The 19,579-nt window shown below is 41.3% G+C and overlaps 1 protein-coding gene and 1 long non-coding RNA gene across 4 annotated transcripts in view; one reads left to right on the forward strand and one right to left on the reverse strand.

The window, feature by feature from the left end:
- Nucleotides 1-19,579, reverse strand: part of sema5a (sema domain, seven thrombospondin repeats (type 1 and type 1-like), transmembrane domain (TM) and short cytoplasmic domain, (semaphorin) 5A) — a 111,804-nt gene that overhangs the window by 50,212 nt on the left and 42,013 nt on the right. For all 3 annotated transcript variants that reach the window (XR_004655273.1, XR_004655272.1, XM_034862117.1), the window contains exons 4-7: nucleotides 17,857-17,902; nucleotides 9,110-9,172; nucleotides 5,809-5,907; nucleotides 864-1,077 (exon numbers count right to left, since the gene is read on the reverse strand). Coding sequence is in view for 1 of the 3 variants with exons in the window: in XM_034862117.1 (XP_034718008.1) it covers nucleotides 864-1,077; nucleotides 5,809-5,907; nucleotides 9,110-9,172; nucleotides 17,857-17,902 (422 nt within the window). In the remaining 2 variants the exon portion in view is untranslated. The remainder of the gene's footprint in view (nucleotides 1-863; nucleotides 1,078-5,808; nucleotides 5,908-9,109; nucleotides 9,173-17,856; nucleotides 17,903-19,579) is intronic.
- LOC117937871 lies at nucleotides 5,243-14,091 on the forward strand. Its single transcript, XR_004655274.1, has 3 exons — nucleotides 5,243-5,292; nucleotides 7,224-7,234; nucleotides 14,081-14,091. It is a non-coding gene; the product is annotated as an uncharacterized LOC117937871 (long non-coding RNA).

The raw sequence follows: 19,579 nt of genomic DNA on the forward strand, positions 1-19,579 counted from the left end.
TTCATCTTTGTGTATGACATTATTGGATCTAAACTGCACACTTTAATCTCGCTGACAGTGATTTAATTCACCTTTAAATGAAAGTGTCCCCCACCATCCTCATTTCACCCCTCCTCTCCTCTGCACCTTTGGAGGGCAGGGGGAGACAGAGGAACAAAAATCAATCTGCCATAAAATTAGTTAATAAACCTTATCCCAGAAGATTGCTGCAACGCATTGTATGTGGTAGCTTTTAATTTATTGTTTCAATTTAGCTTAAATGGAAATCAGATAAAAGTCACTTGCTGACAAGATACTGATTGACCTGCTCCTCTGTAGGCTGGACACCTTAAGCTGTCTGAAGTTCTCCAATGTGCACTGAGGAGCGTTGTGCTTGAAGTGCGTCTCTGAGGTGTCAGGGAAAGAGACATTGATTTTGGACGACTGAACCATTTCATGCTCCTCAAATAAAGGGTGAGATGAATAAAGATTTTTTAGTTGCTTGGTAACTTAAGTGTTTTTACTGATGAAATGCAAAATGACAATTATAAAGAGAGGATCCTGTTTTCCGGCTACATTGGCTACACTCTTTGGCTCACACAGTGGGGATTTGAGGCAGAGGACAACCCTTCATTCAGCAGAGACAGATTCCTATTCCCATGTTAGTTAAGTCAAGCATCTGCCATGCTTAAGTATCTTTGAGCAAAATACTGAACCTCCAAAAGCTGCAGTGTTGATGTTTAATAGCTGTGACAGGGGAAAGCAAAAAGACAATTTTCTCCTTCATTGTGTTTCTTTCTATTTAATTTTTTTTTTTTTACATGCATTTACATACAGTAACATCCCTATCTATATCTGGACTCTAAACTTGGTCACTCCCCTACCGTTCAGCCACTTGGAGTTGTACTGGGCAGTGCGCAGCGGTGGCAGGCCACCCAGGCTGCGGTAGATGGCGGGGTCTCGCCCAGAGAAGTCCATGGCTGTGGCAGCATAAAGCTCCCCGCTGGAGGTGATGAGGGCGGTGGAGTTGTGGAGGGGGTTGTAGGGACACCGAGCCATCCCGCTGATCTGATCGTGGATCTCTGTCAAATTTGTCAGCTACAACACAGAAAATGAAGAGGATGAATTAGGTGGCGTAAGAAAAAGAAAGTTTATACTGGAAAGAGGAAGAATAGGCATTGACGGGACGCCGATGTGGCCCAGATCGTACCAAGAAAAAAGGATTTTGATTGTTAGTAACAGGAGGATCCCTTGAGTTAAGAAACAAAAACAATAACATTTTTTTCTAATAAATAAATACAAGAACTGCCAAAAAGTATAGGACAGAGCATCAAAGGGCACCATTAAAATGCAAACCAGAGAGGTTTGGCAATGTTGTTCCTGCTGATATGCAAATAATGCGAACAGACTAAAAACAATACCCATCTCATTATGTTTGGTTTGGTTTACATCTGCTGCGAAACACAATATATATATGAGCAAAACCTTCAGGAGCTACAAATAGAATCAGGGAACCCATTTAGAGTCATTAGCAGCATAAATCACACAAACAGAGCAGCTGCCTAAAGTCCAATGTCAATACAATTACTAAAACAGGCTTCTTCAACCAAATTACTCTTGGTTGCAGTGTTTTCTTGGTTTGGTTGATGATTCAACGGGACAGCCAGCTGTTTGTCTGGTTATACTATTATAATACCACATCTCTAAGAAGCCTCTCTGAGTTTAAGAGAGGCTTGCTGTAAGATGCAGTCTTCTCTCGTATTCTGCCTTTGAATAAGAGGCCAAAATCCAACTCCCCACTTAAAAAAAAATACTTTATAGCATGACCCTGGCTTACCCCTGACACTGTGCTGGTTCCTATTTGTTAAAAAAAGAAAAGAAAATGTGTACGCACACACACACACACACACACACACACACACACACACACACACACACACACACACACAGGCCATAGCTCAGTGACTCAGCCTTAAATACCACAAAAAGAGTAATGCATTTTTTTAAATCCAAGATGTAATTATATTTTATGGCTCAAGAGTAAACACAGTATGGGAGGATTAGATCATGGTTGGTGCTTCCATTCAAGTTTATCTAAATTCCTAAGGCAAAGTCTGACACAAAGTAAAAAGACTGCACTAATCTCATGTTTTTGAATCCAAAAATAATAATTTAAATGATTCTATTTGCAATCACTTTTCTATCAATCAGGTCTTCATATGCATGACTCCTCCATGGTTGCAGAGGACCTACGGTCTGAATAATCTGTGGACAACTCTGCCAGTCAAGAGGCCAGACTCCATTCAGCGCATGTGTTGGGGGAAATGAGCCACTTCTTCAGCCAATTTTCTGGAGCCGGTCGATTTGGATCAAGGGTTCTGTTAACTACTGCCACCTCTGCTCCACCCAAACCACAACAAAACAGAGCAGCCCTGTCTGAGTTCTGCCGGCCTCAGATGAAAGTGTGCTATTGACAGGACTCATTCTTTGGGCCGGAATGGCTGATTTTGGGTCAATTGGGTCATTTAGAAAAAACAAGAGGACGAGTGACAGTTAGATAGACTACACTGCATCCATTGCATTTTGAGGAAGTGGACTGAAAGTCTTCTCTATAGAGCTCCCAGCAGCTGTGCGACTTGGACACTGAAGTGACATTAAATGTCTCTAATAAGACTTTTTAGACAGAGACAGCTCATAGAATAGACACTGTTGCAAGAGCCAGTTGTGTGCTATGTCTGGTGCTACTGAGACACTATTGTGGCTGTTGAGAGAATCTTTAACTACCCGCTATGGCAGAAAATCTAGCCACAAGCTTTTTTCATTGATATGCCACTGTGGATGCAAATGACATCCTAGCAGCTAGTTGTCAAGTGAGTGTGATCAGAATGAAAACCTTGTCACAATAAACTGTAACTTTTTGTTGTCTTACTAAGGGCTGTACTGATGTTACAGCTGTAGCACTGGGTTAAGTTTTTCCAGGTACAGCATGTCTGGCAACCCAGCCTGACTGTCAAACTGGGCAATAGATATCAACACACAGGCCAAAACACAAACAGAAATTCCATTAAGGAACGTACATTTTCAAAAGGAGAAAATACTGGAATTAGCATTGTTGTCAGAAAATGTAGTATTTCAACTTAGAATGTTTCCTTAATATCTGATGATGCATGGGGGTGATTTTGGACTTTGGACTGTCAATAATAACGGGAAAAACCCCCAAAAAATAATCTTAAAAAAACAAATGTAAACATCTTATTGTCATCAACTTCTTCTGTCACTTGTATTCTCAGCAATCACTGCTTGTTTGTGAGTTCTATACAAAAACCAAAGTGTAAAATTATTACCTTTATTACCACTGGTACCATTTTTCAGTAAAATAATCTGTGAAGAGTGCAGTTTTAAGTGGCACCCAGAAACTTCATTTTAGTATTGTCATTATTCTGACGTATAATGGAAAGCCAGATGACATGATAAGATACAGTCATATTTGACTTAAACTTGTGTAGGCTATGATTTTTTCTTTCTACTATAAGCAAGAATGTGCTCCTTTTTCTTAATTTGTTTTTAGTTAGACATCGTCTTGCTGCTTTTGTCATTATCCCCATCATCAGTGGCAGAATGGGTAAAAGTCTAAGAAATTAATGGCTGTTTCATCTATAACCTCTGAGCACTTATTAAACAAATAGAATATTCTGCCCCTTCTCTGTTCATCCATCACGGCTGATAGTAAATCTGTCGGAGTGTGATTCCATTGCTGTTACTCTGTGCCCGACCAGTGTTTCACATTAACGAATGTTCAGTGCGTAAATATGACAGCGCCTGATGAAATACTGCTATAATAATGTCATGACATTTCAACTATATGTATTTTCACAGCAGCAAACAGTCATTATGAGCCTGTGACCTTTGGGTGCAGTGCTTTTGGACCAAAACAAATGTCATCATAATAGTAAACTCCTGTCGCCTTCTCCTCTGAAATCCCACATAAGGAGACACAAGTATTTGATATGGTTGGAGGCAAGCACAATAGGCTGACATTTTAAATGTTGGTCTATACTTAACTTTAGTGGGCATTTTTCAGTAACAATATTGCACAAAAAAAGACACTTCAGTTACCGAGAAACACGGTTATTAGCACCGTACGCTGCTGTAATAAAAATGAGGGGTAGCAAACTGGTGGTATACAGACAAAAATCTAATCTTGTGTTGGCCTCACTGTCCAAAAGCCTGCTGAAATCTAAACTGAAAAGTCGGACTAAACATCACATTAAAACATGGGATTAAGAGAATGAATCATTACAGAGAGATGGGTACACTGTCCGCACTAAGTCAAATAGCCTACAAAAGAAGAAAAGACATGATTCAAAGAATAAAAGCTAATTACCAATGAATCATGAAGAAGGGCAAAGCAGCACAGATGAGACAGAGACATATTTACTTGCGTCTACAATACTTATTGGGAGTAATGAGCTTAAGGCAATATTTTGATTACGCCGTTTAACAAGTTTGAGGAAAGACAACTTCTTAAATAACCAAGCTTAATAGGATTCATCTCATAATTGGTCTACATCCATGACTGCACAACAGAGGAGGCGAGAACAGCCACACAAGCTCATACAGTAAATCCTGTGATATTAGGATCACGACTCCATCACATTTGATTAAATGTGTTAATCAACCTTGGCCTTTCCTGTTGACATTGTTAGTGTGATCAATAACCCTTCAATTTATATTTGCAAAGTTATTGAAGGAGAATGACTTATGAAGATGTGCTCCTGGGGTAATAGGTGTTCCTTTATAGATTTTCAGTAAGTACTGACAAACAAATGTGACACACATTACAGGAAAGGAAAAAGAACTGAGCAACTATGACTGCTGTCAACTTCCATTCTGCACTGCAACATGGATGGGAGACTCCCGAGCGACTGTAAAGTGCAAAAAGTGAGTTACTAGTGAGGCTACTTCACTGACAAAGACAGGAGAATGAGCCAGGATGGACTTGGTTTTACCTTATAGCGGTTTCTTTTTCAATTCTATTTAGTTTTTAAAACCTTTCTACAATTCTATCTCAACATTTTACCTTAAATTCTTTAAAGCAACACAATTTTGCAAAACAGCAACCATTTTGGCCACAACTGATGCATATTCATGGGATTACAGGATCTAGTGAATTTTGTAGTGTTTTTGCATTGTACTGTAGCACAAATATAGAAGAGTATTCAAGTCAGTAAAATAACAAATGTTCTGCATGAATATCTTTCTAGCTGACATTAGCTAACATTAGCTACTGGTCATACCACACCAAGTAAGGCTGTATGGGCAAAACCTGTGTGTGTACCAAAGAGAGAAAGGCTGCATTTGCTCATGGATCAGCCTTTTCAGTTGTAATTGGAAGCATGTGTAATAACAGTCTTACTTTGGTGTTTAATCAACCAACCCTGTTCAGAGTTGGGTTGGAAAACATTTAGCTAATAAAGAAGAAATAGCAAGAAATAGCACAAAAATGACAAATTCCAAATTTATTTTGACATGACAAATAAAACAGTTAAATCAACAGTCAGTATTGTTTATAAAAGATTGCATTGTGATTATTGCTTCCTAGGCCAGCAGCTAACATGCTAGCAGATTATCTTACTAGCGGTAGTGCTAGCTCAACCTTTGTCTCTGGTGTGTGGCAGTCCCCAACATTCATATGCAAAATGACTTGCTGACTTTACTTGGATCGGACAAGGGGTTTAAATGCCAATTTGAATAGAATCAGAAGCCATAATATGGTTACAAATAATTAGCCTGGTTAACCAAAAGTAGCAAAAACTGTGATGTTCGTACCGTTCTGTTGGTGCAGATGGGGGTGAAGGCGTTGGTTCCACAGGTGAACAACCTGTTCCCATTCACCAACAGAACCCTGATGTAGTTTTGGCACTCCTCCTGTGGAAACACACCAGCAAACAGCAGCGCCGTTAACTTTACATTGACAACAGCAGCATTAGGCAGAGAGACAAAATTACACTTTAAACCAATAAATGAGACAAACGCCTGCAACCGCAGGAGGGCTACTCTAAAACGTGGCCAAGCTTGACAGAGTGGAATCAAGGCTAATGTCCACACGGCCTAGCCCTGTCACATCTTAATTTAACAGGGACCAGACCTGTAGAAGGATCTGACTGAGGTGGAGAACAGATAAATGCAACAGACATGGGAGAGGAACACTCAGGATTAGTTTAGGAAATTGCCTTGGCTTTGTTGACTTGTCAAATAGTGAAATAAAAGTGTAGCCCCTCTTATGCGCCATTAAAGCATGTTTTTTTTAGGCTGCTCTACATTAATCAATTAAAACCCCTTTCTCTATCAATTATAGTGAAGTACAGGTTCACTACTCCTTCTTGACTTGCTCCTCTTGAGGTTTTTGCCTGCATTTCTAGCAAACCGCTCATCATTTGGTTAAAAGTGTGCAACAAAACAAGCGGGACAGACAAGGCAAATGATTGATTGAATGATTGATTGCAGCTGAACGTCATGAACTCTTGACATCGCCTTAGGGCTTTCATACCGGTTTACTGGGGACTTCCATCAACAAAACAGCAGCAGTCAGTATTCTTGACAGAGAGTGGCATTTGCTTTTGTCCTAGGACAAGGTCGTAAACTCAAAGGGTCCCCTCCATCTAAAAAGGGGCCATGGCTGGATTGGGACCCTCGTAGAAATTTAAAACCTTGTAAATCTGCTAGTGTCTTAGACACTTAATGTGCCTAGGGCACCACCCCCAAACCCCACCGGCACCCTCTCAAGGGTCTGATTTAAGAGTGGAGGGCACCGTAGGAGAGATGGAGGGAGTAAGGGCTTTTATTTTCCCCTATCAACATGAAGGTTGACTCATAAAACAACTCGTTTCCTGGTGCTAAGCACAGCCAAAGTATGTGTGTATGTGTTCATATGTGTGCCTGTTCAAAATAGAGTGTAGTAAAACTTGTTATGTGTGCCTATATATCTTCGGTGATTGTGCAGCTTGTTGTGAATTGTATGCTTGAGTATGTGTGAGCATGGATGCAGGAGTGGGTTGTGTGGTGTCTGCATAATTCAATTCTTCTCTGCTGTTTGTTTCTACAGTAAATAACAGCTTATTTAATATTTGTCCGGCCTAACCGTCCTGACTTGTTTCCAAAAAACTTCCTGACAAATGTTCCACGTCTGTACTGTAATACAGAGGCTGTTATGCTTGGCTTTCGCATTATAAAACAAAGCAGAGGCAGCAATCAAGTCCTGTCAAGTCAATTCAACTCTTCTTTCTTCTCCCGGTTGAAATAAATCAAATATACAAGAGAAGAGCGGACGCGTGCATTAAGAAGAAAAAAATACAATCACTTTTAAATTCACTCAAGGCACAGGCACGGTATCTGTGTAATAGCTTAAGCGATGGTATATTGCTGCGCGCTGAGCTAGGTAATAAACTATCGAAAGCCCTGTCAACTGCCGGAGAAGGAAGTCTTTTAATGCTATTTCTAGTGTACATCACATCAGCTGATCCTCCGAAGGGAACATTGAGCAAAACAATTGGGAAACAACAGTGACTCTCAAGGACTGAGGTGGCTTTGCTCTGTAATTCACAACAGCTATCTTGTGCTGGCCAGCCCGTGCATGCCTATTATGGGTTCCTAACCCCCTTTCACCGGAGGATAAATACACACTGGTACACACAAACAAGGTAGTGAAGAAACCACACACACACACACACACACACACACACACACACACACACACACAGGGATCAGGGCTGGGTAGTTTACCTACAAGTCAAGTTCAGCTCTAAACCGGGACAGGGGTATGCCTTCTAACCGCATACAAAAACATGCACTTCTCCATAAAATTAACGTACAAAAAAACCAATAGGAACTCCCTTTATGCAAGGCCTATAAATAAGAGTTTGGCTGTTGTTGTGAAAGCTTTTGACTTTACAAGTTGATTTATATCTATTTTGAGGACACTTACATGTACAAAGAAGGGATTCCCACTGAGCTGAACTGTTGAAATGCCAGCTGAATAGATCCATGTTGCTTTACAGCTTCAATATGTTTCATGGTTTTAAAGCCTGCAGCTTTGCAATTTAGAAAGGTGTTCAGCAGTGGTGGAGGTTTCTTTTTAAATTAGTAGTTTTTACTGTTGTTAAAAGGGAACTTTTACACATCAATATCAATTTATTAGGTGTCTTTCCGGGCTCTGGAGGGAGCTTCATCCAATCTGAGAAAACAACCCTTATGATGTCATTATCAGGGGCGTCGGACTGGGGGTAAAAAAGGGGACTGAGTCCCCAGGGCCCTCATGTGAGGAGGGCCAAAAAAGATGAACAGCTGAATAGGAAAATAAGGAATAGCTGTGGATGCAGGGAGGGGCCCAGAATAAATGCCTTATACAGGGACCAGAATTTTGTGCTACAACCCGGATGATCATGGTTACGAAATGTGGGTTTGGCTTGGAGATTATACTTTTGGTCATGTATGGCTAGAGGAATGGCAATGTTGTTGGCTGGGTTGGTCAATCCCCTGACTCCTTTGAAGATATTATGTTTCCCAATACTTTGGTTTATGACCAAATACCTTCAAAACCTATAACATTCTCATCTTCCTTGCTGCTTAGTGCAGCCATCTCTGAACATTGTAAAACTTATACCTAAATATCAGCTTGTGGGCACTGCCATTGTGAGCACGTTAGCATGCTAATTTTGACATTTAGCTCATGGCACTGCTGTGCAGCCTCATAGAGCCGCAACATGTCTGAATCTTGCATCACAAACAGGGTGCAGAGTTTGAAATATGTTAACATTTGCCAGTTGTAGAGGGACTCAACAAAACAAAGAGTTATTGAGTTGCATTATGGGAAGTGTAAGTTCTAGGCTTTTTGTCCCTCACAAACCCCAAAATCTAAAGGGATACTAAATTGCTGGAATGCACCTTTAAATGTCTCAATGAAAACCAGTATGTTCAGTTAGCTTCAAAATAGCAACCGTGAACCTAATTCATGAAGTGCACCTTTTACTGAAGACAACATATTTTTTTTAACTTGTTTTTCTCAATAAGTGTCTGACAAAGCAACATAACACTGTGACATTTGAAATGCTCAGGCATCACTTAAACTTACCTCAGACTTTCCACGGCTGAAGCAGGCTCCCTTGGTGAACTCATCGCAGTGCCACTCAGCCTCCTGTGGAAAGAGAGAAAAGAATCATGAGGCTCAAAAAGAAGCAACAATCAGAAATTTTTTGGCGCCATGTCGCCATGAACCACTCTGAAGACCTCTCAGGGAACCATATCAAAACAATGACTGGCTGTCAACTCTGGCTGAATTTCAACCTTTTTAAAGTCAGTGATGTCTGGTGACTTTGTCTGAGATAGCAGGGACAATAAAAATGCCAGAGAAGACATGAGCACATAGTCACAAATATAATATAAACCATACTGTGATGAGTTAGATATGCTGGCTGAAGCACTCATTTCTGTGTGCTGATTTTTCTTTGACTTGAGTGGGAGGAATGGATTAAAACAGAAACGAACAGCAAATGAATCTGCCATTACATCTTCAATGTACACTCAATACAGGACATAGACACTTGCACATACACACTTACAGTATACTCAAGTTTATAAGCCATATTAAATACAAACGCAGAATCCAATTCAAATCCAATTAATGTCCATTCCAAGCGGAGACCCCAAGAAACAAGTGACATGTTTGTGCAGAGCTGCCCGATTTGATTTATGTGGGAGGAAAAAGGAGGTATCTTTAAGATGTAACACACAAGTCCCTAGAGTAGGATGTCAATGTGATTTACATTTGAGGAAGAAACAGTGAGACGCTTTTTACATTTTGGAGGGAGAGGAATAAGGAGATAAAACCTTGACTCGTCTCCTCCGAGGGTGAAGACACCAGCGTGCTCCAATTTCTACCGTTTAATTTCAACATGACCTCTGGGGGGGGGGGCTTTTTCATTGATACAAGTTCTCTATTCATGAAATGAGTGTTGGCCTCAGGACAGCTCTGGGCCACTAAGACACTCACGCTCGTGACAGGCAGAATTAGTCGTCACTGCCACTAGGCAGTTACAGGAATATTTAACAGAAAAATTGGCTCGCACAATATTACGCTTAACGCCAAGTCACGAAAAGTCTCCAAAAGTAAAACTTTCAACTTCTTTTTGTGGCCAAAAAGACAAGTTTTCCTCATTCATAACCTGGCTAGTGGCCAGACACACAAGAGTTCACTCTCTGAGGGAATACGGTAAATATCGCTAACTGAAAGAGAATATTAGATTTCACCTTGAGGATGATTCAGGATGATTTTAATGCTGGACAAGAGGGAAAACGAAAGCTGAGACCCCCTCTGCACTTCTCAGACAACTTCTTTTATTTCCTATTTGAGGAGGCTCTGGGAGTTTCCTCTGTGTGTTTTATGACAAGGTCTTTGCTTTTGGAGGCGAAGAAACACCCGTATGTGCACACTCAAACGTTCATGCACACATAGGCAGTAACAGGAAGGAGCGTAGAGAGAGCTCAGGGAATGGGGTCCTATTCAGGGAGGATGAAATATGGAGTATTAACGTGAGCTGGCTTCTCTGTCTCTGTGTGGTTGTGTTCGTGTGTGCGTGTGTCAGTTCACATTCCTACCCAAAGCTGGCTATTCTGGGTCTGTCCAGCCACCACGAACCACACACATCAGCACATGCAGCACAGCCTGCACACACAGCACCACAGCCTGTCCCAACTGAATTAAATGTAGGCACAGAAAAGTGCTTTCACTAATCGCAGGGGAGTGGGGGGGGAGAAAGTCTGTTAATGGCCCGAAACCTTACCCACTCATGTTCAGGGTAACAATCAATCATAATACAATGCAAAATCACAACTTGAGATCACATTAATGGGAGCAAATTGGTTGCTTTTATCATTACAGGGTGATTACATGATTTATCATCATCTGAAATAGTTTAAAGCAGATTTTCAGAGTAGTGTATATTCCTCATTACATCTTTAACATCAACTTTATGATGCTAAAAGAGGCAGGGGGATATAAGAGGGGGGATATGCTGGCATCATTGACCACTAAAGCCACGCATTTCTGCCTGCCCTGCCTCAAATGGCCCAGAGTAAAGAACAGAATGCCAGCCATGCAATGGCAAGTGCCAGCGTTATTAAAAAACATTAAAAGCTCATTACCATGCTTTTGTTCAGCCACTGTGCTCCTAAGATTTATGTGTCTTCAACTGAAACATGTCTGGAATGCACTGTTGTTAAGTAATACTTCTAGGCTTTATCAGAGGAAGCTGCTTTACAAAGACTGCTTTCTGCGCTTTTGTCACCTAGAAGAAATCAAAATGGAGACTTATAGGGGAAACAAAGAAGACGAAAGAATAAGAGAGGGTGCAGATTAAATTAATGGAGCTGAGCATGGTGGTGAATTTGCCCATAAGAAAAATAAATATCCATCATGTCTGTAATCATCTCTGGAGAAAAGCAATCGTTGGGTATTGTAAAAAGAAAAGCAATATGCAGATGTTAAAGGATAGTTATGGTTTATTACAGCTATTTATTTGTATCATTTTCATTGGGTATGATAACATTGTACTCCACAAATTATATAAATGGGAAAGATTTGGGACCAACTGAGATCACTACAATGGCAGAAAACATGGACAATTATATTATCAGCCCAAAATGTATCCAGATTCTCTTCCCTCATTGAAAGTACAACTATGATAAGTACAGCAGATCAACGTTAAACCAGGAAATCAGTCTGTTAACTGCAAGCCCCAAGAACAGAGTAGCATGTTGTTGCAGTAGAGGAAGCTGCAGTTTCAGGACCACATTTCTAGGAACCTAGTTTTTGGATAGATGAAAGACTGCTGGTATACTAACTCTAACCTCACTGTTAACCTAACCCTAACCTGTAAAAATGCAGTCCCAGGACTGTGGTCTGGAAAAGGCAGCTTTCTCTATTGCGGGAATATAGCATAGCACGAAAGCAATGTCTGTGTTGTGGCTACACCTGGTTTTGCAGGTGCAAGCAGGCAGAAATAAACGCATTTTCCAATGCAAACCAATAAGCTATATGGAATTATGAGCATCACAGACATCCCTAAATAACTTGGTAAACCTAGAAACAGCCAGTTCTATGGGATCAGTTAAACATTTTGTGCCATCATGTATCGTGTATCAAGAGAAGAATACAGAAGCCAACAGGAAGTCAGTTGGCTCAGTGACACTGCTATAAAAATGGGGAATACCACCTAGAAATTGTAGGCTTTTCTATGTGTTGAGCAACTTTGAATGAAGAGGCTGCCATTTTGGAAAGTAGTAGTTTGATTGCTCATGCTTCCTCTTGCTTTCTGTGTTGTACTTCTTTTTGAAAGTATTGCCACCCTGACAGATCTCAGCAGTGACTCGGTGAGTACAGTCTTTTTATTACCAAAAGGTATGCTAGCCAAAACTATAAAAGCAAGACCCTAGTTGCAACCAACCAAAATAATCGTTCTAGCTAAATAAGTGATTAGGATGCAGACATTTAGAGAAAGGTAGAGCAAATTTGGCACAGTCTGTAGCAGTCATTTGTTGCTTCAGGGAAGCTGAAGAAAAAAACAATCCTAAGATGTTATGTTCCCTGTGTCCGCCCTCTCCTCTGTCCCCTGTAATTGGTGCAATCCTCAGAGATGAACCATTGTGCCTAGGCCTTTGGTCCGTCCTCACACTGAGGGTCTATTGTCACTTCGAGGTGGGTTCAGGACAGATACCAAGGGAGAGAGTGGGCAGGGAGGGAGATAGACAGAAACAGTGGAGATGACAGAAAAAGGAAAATAAGGGACAAACGGAAAAAAACAAACAAAGAGAAAACAGAGTCCAACTTAGGAGTCAGCCAGAACAAGGGAGACAGTGTGGGCAGAGTGAAGTAGTCAGTGAGACTGAGGAGAGAGTGAGGAGCTGAATTCCAAAACAGCTCTGTTTGCAGACATGATACTGAATAAATTTTGCATAAAGAGGGTCCAGAGAACACACTCGCTGCTGACAGCTGTCTAGCTCTATGAAATGACTGGCTGTGTCTCATTATGAGGGGACGGTGGGTTGAGAGTGAGAGCTGGACAAATCCTGCTGGGGAAATCTAATCTGTCTTATGAATAGCTGATATTGCCTTTTGATGTGCTGCTGACACAATATTTTTATTCAGACTGATGTCCTCTGATGTAAGCTGCTGAAAGATTTACACATAAAATTGGTCTGTATGCCACATCCCAGCCAGTCTATATCCACGACGTTCCACTTCAAGGATCGCTCAGGTGCTGCTGAAAATTCTGCCAGATGGATGTCTTTTCAGTCAATGTCCGTTTCCTTTAACTTCTTTTGTGTTGGAATTTTAAACTTCGCTCGATTAATGAAGACTAAGGTTAATTGCTCCTCAGATCTCTGCAGGGTAAATCCAGACAGCTAGCTAGACAATCGGAATTTTCTGTTGCGCGACCAAATTCCAACATATTCCTTTCAGAAGCTATTTTGTGGAGGCACGGTACCTCTGTGTGGAGCTTAGCACCGCCCAAGACCATTGGGATTGGTTTAAAGAAATGCCAATAAACGACAGTATGTTTTTCTCCCATCCCCGAATGCTGTGTGGACTAGCGAGACCCTCCACCGCAGCGCTGTAAAGCAAGGTCTGGCAAAGCGGGACTACGTCTCAGCGAGTGTATAGTTCTGAGTCACTACATACAGTACATCATCACAACAGCATAAACAGATGGGTCATTGTTGTAGTGATATCACTGAACGTGCTGGTATTTGCATTTCCAATCCCACTGATGCGTTTCACTCTATGCATGTAAATGGCCGAGTTAGTGGGTCCTAGTAATTGAATTTGCAATGCTTCCAGAGTTATGGAAGACAGTTTCTGTAAACTACTGATTAGCAGGGCTAATTGTGTGTCTGACAAAGTGTAATTGCAAGAGGCATGCCCATGAAATACAACATGTGTGACTGAAGAGAGCCTTTTGTTTTCATCGGAGTACCCTTTCCTTCTTCACGACAAAACAATACAACGGGAAGTGAAGAAAAATGGAGGCACAATATACATCTTAAGACCAAGTAGTGACTGTTGCCAGCGGGAGCTGTTATGGATAGTGTTTTCGTGAGAGAGAGAGGCTGGAGTGAATATCCACTCTTGAATATCCACTCTTTTTCTCCTCCTCTGGCGCTATATCGAATGGTGAATAATGCCACTGATCCTCCTCATCCCAGTGCTTATCGACTAATGCTGTGCCACAATGTTTTTGTTCAAACGCGGCCCCAATGTCTGCATCCTGTTTTGATTTAGGATGTTAACAGCATGCTAAGATTTGATTCTTACAGGTTTTTTTTCCTTGCAATTTCTTCTTTTATCAGCATCTTTGCTTAGGATATTGTGAATTCAACAAGCCCTTGTTGTGCCTGCAAATCAGACACTTTGAGTCTAAAAGACCAGCTTGAATGAGTGCAGCCTGTTTTCAGACAAGGTGTGCAAGGGTAAAGACACAGCTAAAAACGGGTTGGTGGGGTGGGGGGGATCACTTCTTTAGGGTATTTAAGTATGTCAAAGGACATTAATTTGGGAAGCCCATGGGCAGACAAAAAACAAGGCTGAGCGGTACATCCAGCCGGTTTGGCCATTCATCTGCCCTGGCAGGACAATGGGAAATTTAACAAAATGCAAATGCAGAAGGGCCGATTCATCAATGTTTGTCCCCTCTGCATTGGGCCATGGACAGTGGATAATGACGATCCGAGCGTTGATTCGCTTCCCCATTGTTGGCAGCAGATAAGATCAGGGAGTTGAATGATGGTCAGAGGGGAAAGTAGTACAATACTGAACAGATGTGAGATATAAAGTGGAATTCACCTGTAGATAGAGGGATGATATTGCGCTTTGTGGCTGCTTTTTTTATAGCAAATTATTTTTGCTGCGGTTGCTCGAAACGTTACTTGTGCATGCTGCAGAGTTAAGTCCTTGTCTTCTTTTTTCACTTCAGTTGCACAAGTTTGAAAGTGGAGCAAGGAGAAAAGTATTCACCTTTTGTTCTTGACAGTGTTTTCCAAATCAGTGAGGATGAGGGTAGAGGTTGAGAGGGAGAAAAAGGCCTTACAGGCTGTCAAGACACACTGCGGAAAGAAATATTAACTCCAATTAAGGCCATAGAGAGGGCTGGCTCATGTTTCAAGTCCTGACTCCTCCCACTTCAGCCCATGATTGCCATTCAGTCAGAGAACAGGCTAGAAAGCTCATGTAATGTGGAAGATTTTCTCTTTATGATTGTGAAAGTGTCTGTCGTGTAAACAGTTCCTCAGCCAAACCTGTACATCTTTCATTAGTGACCGAAGCCTTTCTACTCCCAGGACTCACTGAAGAGCAAATACGGGAAGGGGCCTCAAAATGGGCAATGAAAGCAGAAGTTCTCGGATGGCTTGACATCAGCTCTTTTAACAAAGGTCCCCTCTCTTTCCAACTTCTGATGTTCTATTTGTTATTACCTCCAAGCGAGGAGGACATTTACTAAGGAGATTATGGCTGCTGGGCTCAGGTTTTATCGATCTCAAGAGTCTCAACTCGATATGTGCAATAGAGCGGGTTAGACCAGCAGGGTTTAGCTACCACCCTAAACGTCATTATTCTTTAAACCCTACAACATACAATGGTAAGACTACCAACTACTTATAGTTTATTTTTCGCCTTGCACAAAGCTTGAAAACAACTCATCATACAGCAAACAAGGACAGGAAAAGAGGGAGGGATTCATTTTGCCTTCATGAACCAAAAGCCATGGCTGTTGTTTTCATAAATGTTTCATGCATGCACATACAAGATGAGATCAGCCTGTCATCGATCATATGGTAATTATATCCACCTCTTTAGCGTATTATAGGCTCTTTGTATTACACCTGCTCTAAGCCTTTTCCTCTGTCAACCCATACACAGCCTCCCTCTTAGCGCTGCCAGCCATGCAAGAACAAATCACTGCCACTGGGCATTATCTGATATGGCTGATACACGGGGATGGGGTGAACTCACAAAGACAAGCGTAGGTGTAGCTTTTAGCTTATATTCCTATTGCAGGAAAGAAAAAAAAGGGGAAAAAAGAACCCCCTGCAACTATTTTGAACAGCAGTGCAACCGAAATAAAACCCACTGAGCTAATAACGACTGTTAGTGCTCAAACTTCCTTTTGCTCGCTCTGACACTCTCAGCAGCGTATTTCCTTGTACATCTATTTGAACAATTGGCAATGCATGTGAGGTGAGTGGAGCAATGATGCCAAAAAGGATCAAGTTTTTCATATCCAACAACAATAAGGGTGACAAATATGTATACTGAGCCACAGAGTCTCTGTGCAATTAATCTCCCGTTTTACTCCCAGGGTGAACATGAAGGCAGGAGAGAAAAAGATTGCAGTGGGAGGTGAATAGAAGAATAGCACCTCAGCAGTTGAACTTAGACTTCCCCTTGACTCTACAGCCCTGGTCCAATCAAATGCAAAGCAGGCACTAGTGCACAGGTCATCTTGAATTGGCGCCAGGCCGTACCAAGTCCCATTCTCTTTAGAGAAGATGTCTTGGAGATAGGGGGTTGATTGGGTCGCTGGAATCTCCTGGCCAATTCTGCAGTGCCAGAGGAGCACAGGATGAAATAAAGAAGGAGGGATGATTGGGTGTGTGAATGACACAGAGCATGTTTAAAAAGCATCTGTGTCCCAGTGAGAGGCAACAAAAGACCAGCTCTGCATGAAACCTCGTCTCTCTCTGTGGGGGGTTTCTTTCCTCTATCAGTGGGCTGTCTCACTGCGCTCTCATTCCTTTGTGTGTGCTGCCCTCCACTCCTTCCCATCCAACAAATGCAGTCTTGCCTCTCATTTTGTCCAACCGTTTTTCTCATTTTCCCTTTCCAGGCGGATTTAAATCAACAGCGCTGCTTCCAGTCTCCCTTTTCTTCCATCCAGCCATTCTTGCTCCACTGTTTCTCTTTCTCTCCTCATCCTCTCCTCTGGTTTTCCATGGTGTAAGTGACAAACATCGAGAGTTGTCAAACCATCAAAGAAGCCTTGCTGCTACCTCCTAGAAATAAACCACTTCAATGTGTCAATGTTTGTATGGTAACTCAATGGGTCACAAAACACTTAGCTCCACGGGTGTGGGGGGGGGGGGGGGGGGGGGGGGCGCTCATACAAGTGTAATAAAAGAAAGAAAAATGAGAGGATGCAAAGAAATATTAGAATGATTACATGTGGGAGAAGGGAAATTAAAGTCTAATTGCTACCTTGAAGATTCTTGTATGCAGGTTTTGTGCAAATGTACAACACATCACCATCAACAGAACTCTAGTCCTGAAGTTGGCATTCTTTAATTTCTGTTTAATATTTCAGATCATATGATTTAGGAACAGGAAGGTTAAACCAAAATGTTAGAATTGTTTTAAAAGCAATTGGACTCCATGTTTATACCCTACAAAATGTGGAAAAGTACAGCAGCAGAGTAGTATGTCATACACAGTTTCAAATTGGATTTAAACAAGCAGGTTATTTATGCTGTCTACAATTTATAACATCACTCTTTCTTTGCCTCTGCGTGTAGACTCACAGCGCTTTTAACCAAACCCACTTGTCACTCCACCGGATGGGAAGTTGTTGTGACATGTGAAATGCTAAACCATTTTAATGTAACAGCTTTAAGTTGTGGGAGCTGGCAGCACGCTACAACTATAGCATGGCGTTAGTTGGAGGAGGCAAGCGGCGCGCTGAATGCGTGTGCCAGCATGACTGCAAGAGCAGACATATTCACTCAGAACAGCGGGTGAGTCAGAAAGACAGCCCAGACAGAATAAGCACTCACCTGGATCAGTGTAAGGTCTTCCAGATTGAGTCTGAAGAGGTGATTTCTGTAATAAAAAGAGAAGAGAAGAAGTTTTCGAGCTAATGAAGCCATTTTCTTTCTCGAAAACTGTGGCCAAAGCTCTGTACAGTTTTTATTTGTGTTCTCTCTTTAGTTCTTTCATCTTCACCCCCTCTAGCCATAGTGCCACATTTACATACAGACTTAAACTGCTTAAAAATACCAAATCAGAGGTAAAAAAGATCCAGAGGATGACTACACACTTCCTACAAAAGAGTTTTTTTCCCACCTACTTAGAAGTGCACTTCTATAACATTGTCAAAGTCATGATGGGCAGTTTAAAAAAGATCACAATTGGTACAGCAGAAGAAGAGATATTGTCTCTATTTTTATTCCACATATTCTTCTTCCTTGTCAAAAACCTGGCTACTCCATTACCCACGATACAACTCGACAACTTTCACATAAGCAGTAGTAACCTACTCCGTAAGACCTGTAAACCGACTCAAATATGTAAAACCGAAGGAGTTTCCGTTTCAAACGGTTGAATCTAAAGCATCTAAACTTTTCCCCACTCAGAAGTGAGACCTCACTCCAATACGAGCCTATCCTGCTTTGCTTGAAGCATTTCAAATTTGCACAGCACCAACTCAACTGTTTAATTGGCATGTTCAACTTTGAAAGAAACTCTGGGTTCTTCTTGCCTCAAGAGGAATATTCTATTCTTTGAATATCAATCTAGATCAAATGAAAGCTGACAATTAGGACTAAAGGCATCATTTATTGTGATTCCTTATCCTCTTTGAGACTTCTGTATTATCCATATTTTGTCATTTTAGTTCCAGAAAATTGTCTTAAACATTTGTTGAGTTTAGTTAAATTTCACAACAAAAACTCCTTATAAAGATCGACCCGAGTTGCTTAAAAACTACTTTGCAGGCAGAGAACCAACTGCAATAGTTTCAACAATAACCCCTTATGGGTTTTTATATTTCATATCAGCAATCATTTTTAAAGAGCAAGCATTGTTTTTTCATAAAGTAGCTTATTTTGGAGCTCAAATCTTCAAGCATGTTTATTGTTCACACACATTCTTGCACACACATACACATACAAACACTTTCACTGAGATCTATCACTCTCCTGAAGAGTGGCTATCAGCCAGGTCTCAGTGTGGCCATGGCCCCATTTTACTGTATTGATATTTGCATCGATCCCTCTTTCCTTCCATTATCACTCATTCTTTGAAGCCAGCCTGCAGCCATCCATCCAGTCACAACGCCTTTAACAGTTAGACACTACACAGTTGTCAAGTTGAAACAGAGAATTGAACTAAATCTTATATCAGATTTTTTTGGAGTGCTCCAAATACAATGTGTTGATAGAATTGTCTGAGTTGTACCTAAAAATAAATGATAAATAAAAAATATATATTTTATATATATTATATTATCACAGTTTTGCCAGCAGTTTCAGTGAGAATCCACTGGCCGCTATGACCTTTGCTCTCTGATTAGCCTTTTCCATCCAAGTTCCTGGGGTGCATTAGTAGTAATCCCTGGGCTCACTTTGTTTTGCTGCTCATCTTCCTGCTGGCTGCTTTCTTATCTCTTGTTCATGTTGTGGGGAGTGTTTCTGTCTATTGACAAGTGAGCCATTAAGAGAAGTGCCGAGCGCACTTCATCTGGAATCAGCCAGACTGACACAGTGTGAATGTAAGCAT

Source organism: Etheostoma cragini, chromosome 22 (genome assembly GCF_013103735.1).
Source record: "Etheostoma cragini isolate CJK2018 chromosome 22, CSU_Ecrag_1.0, whole genome shotgun sequence".
NCBI lineage: Eukaryota > Metazoa > Chordata > Actinopteri > Perciformes > Percidae > Etheostoma > Etheostoma cragini.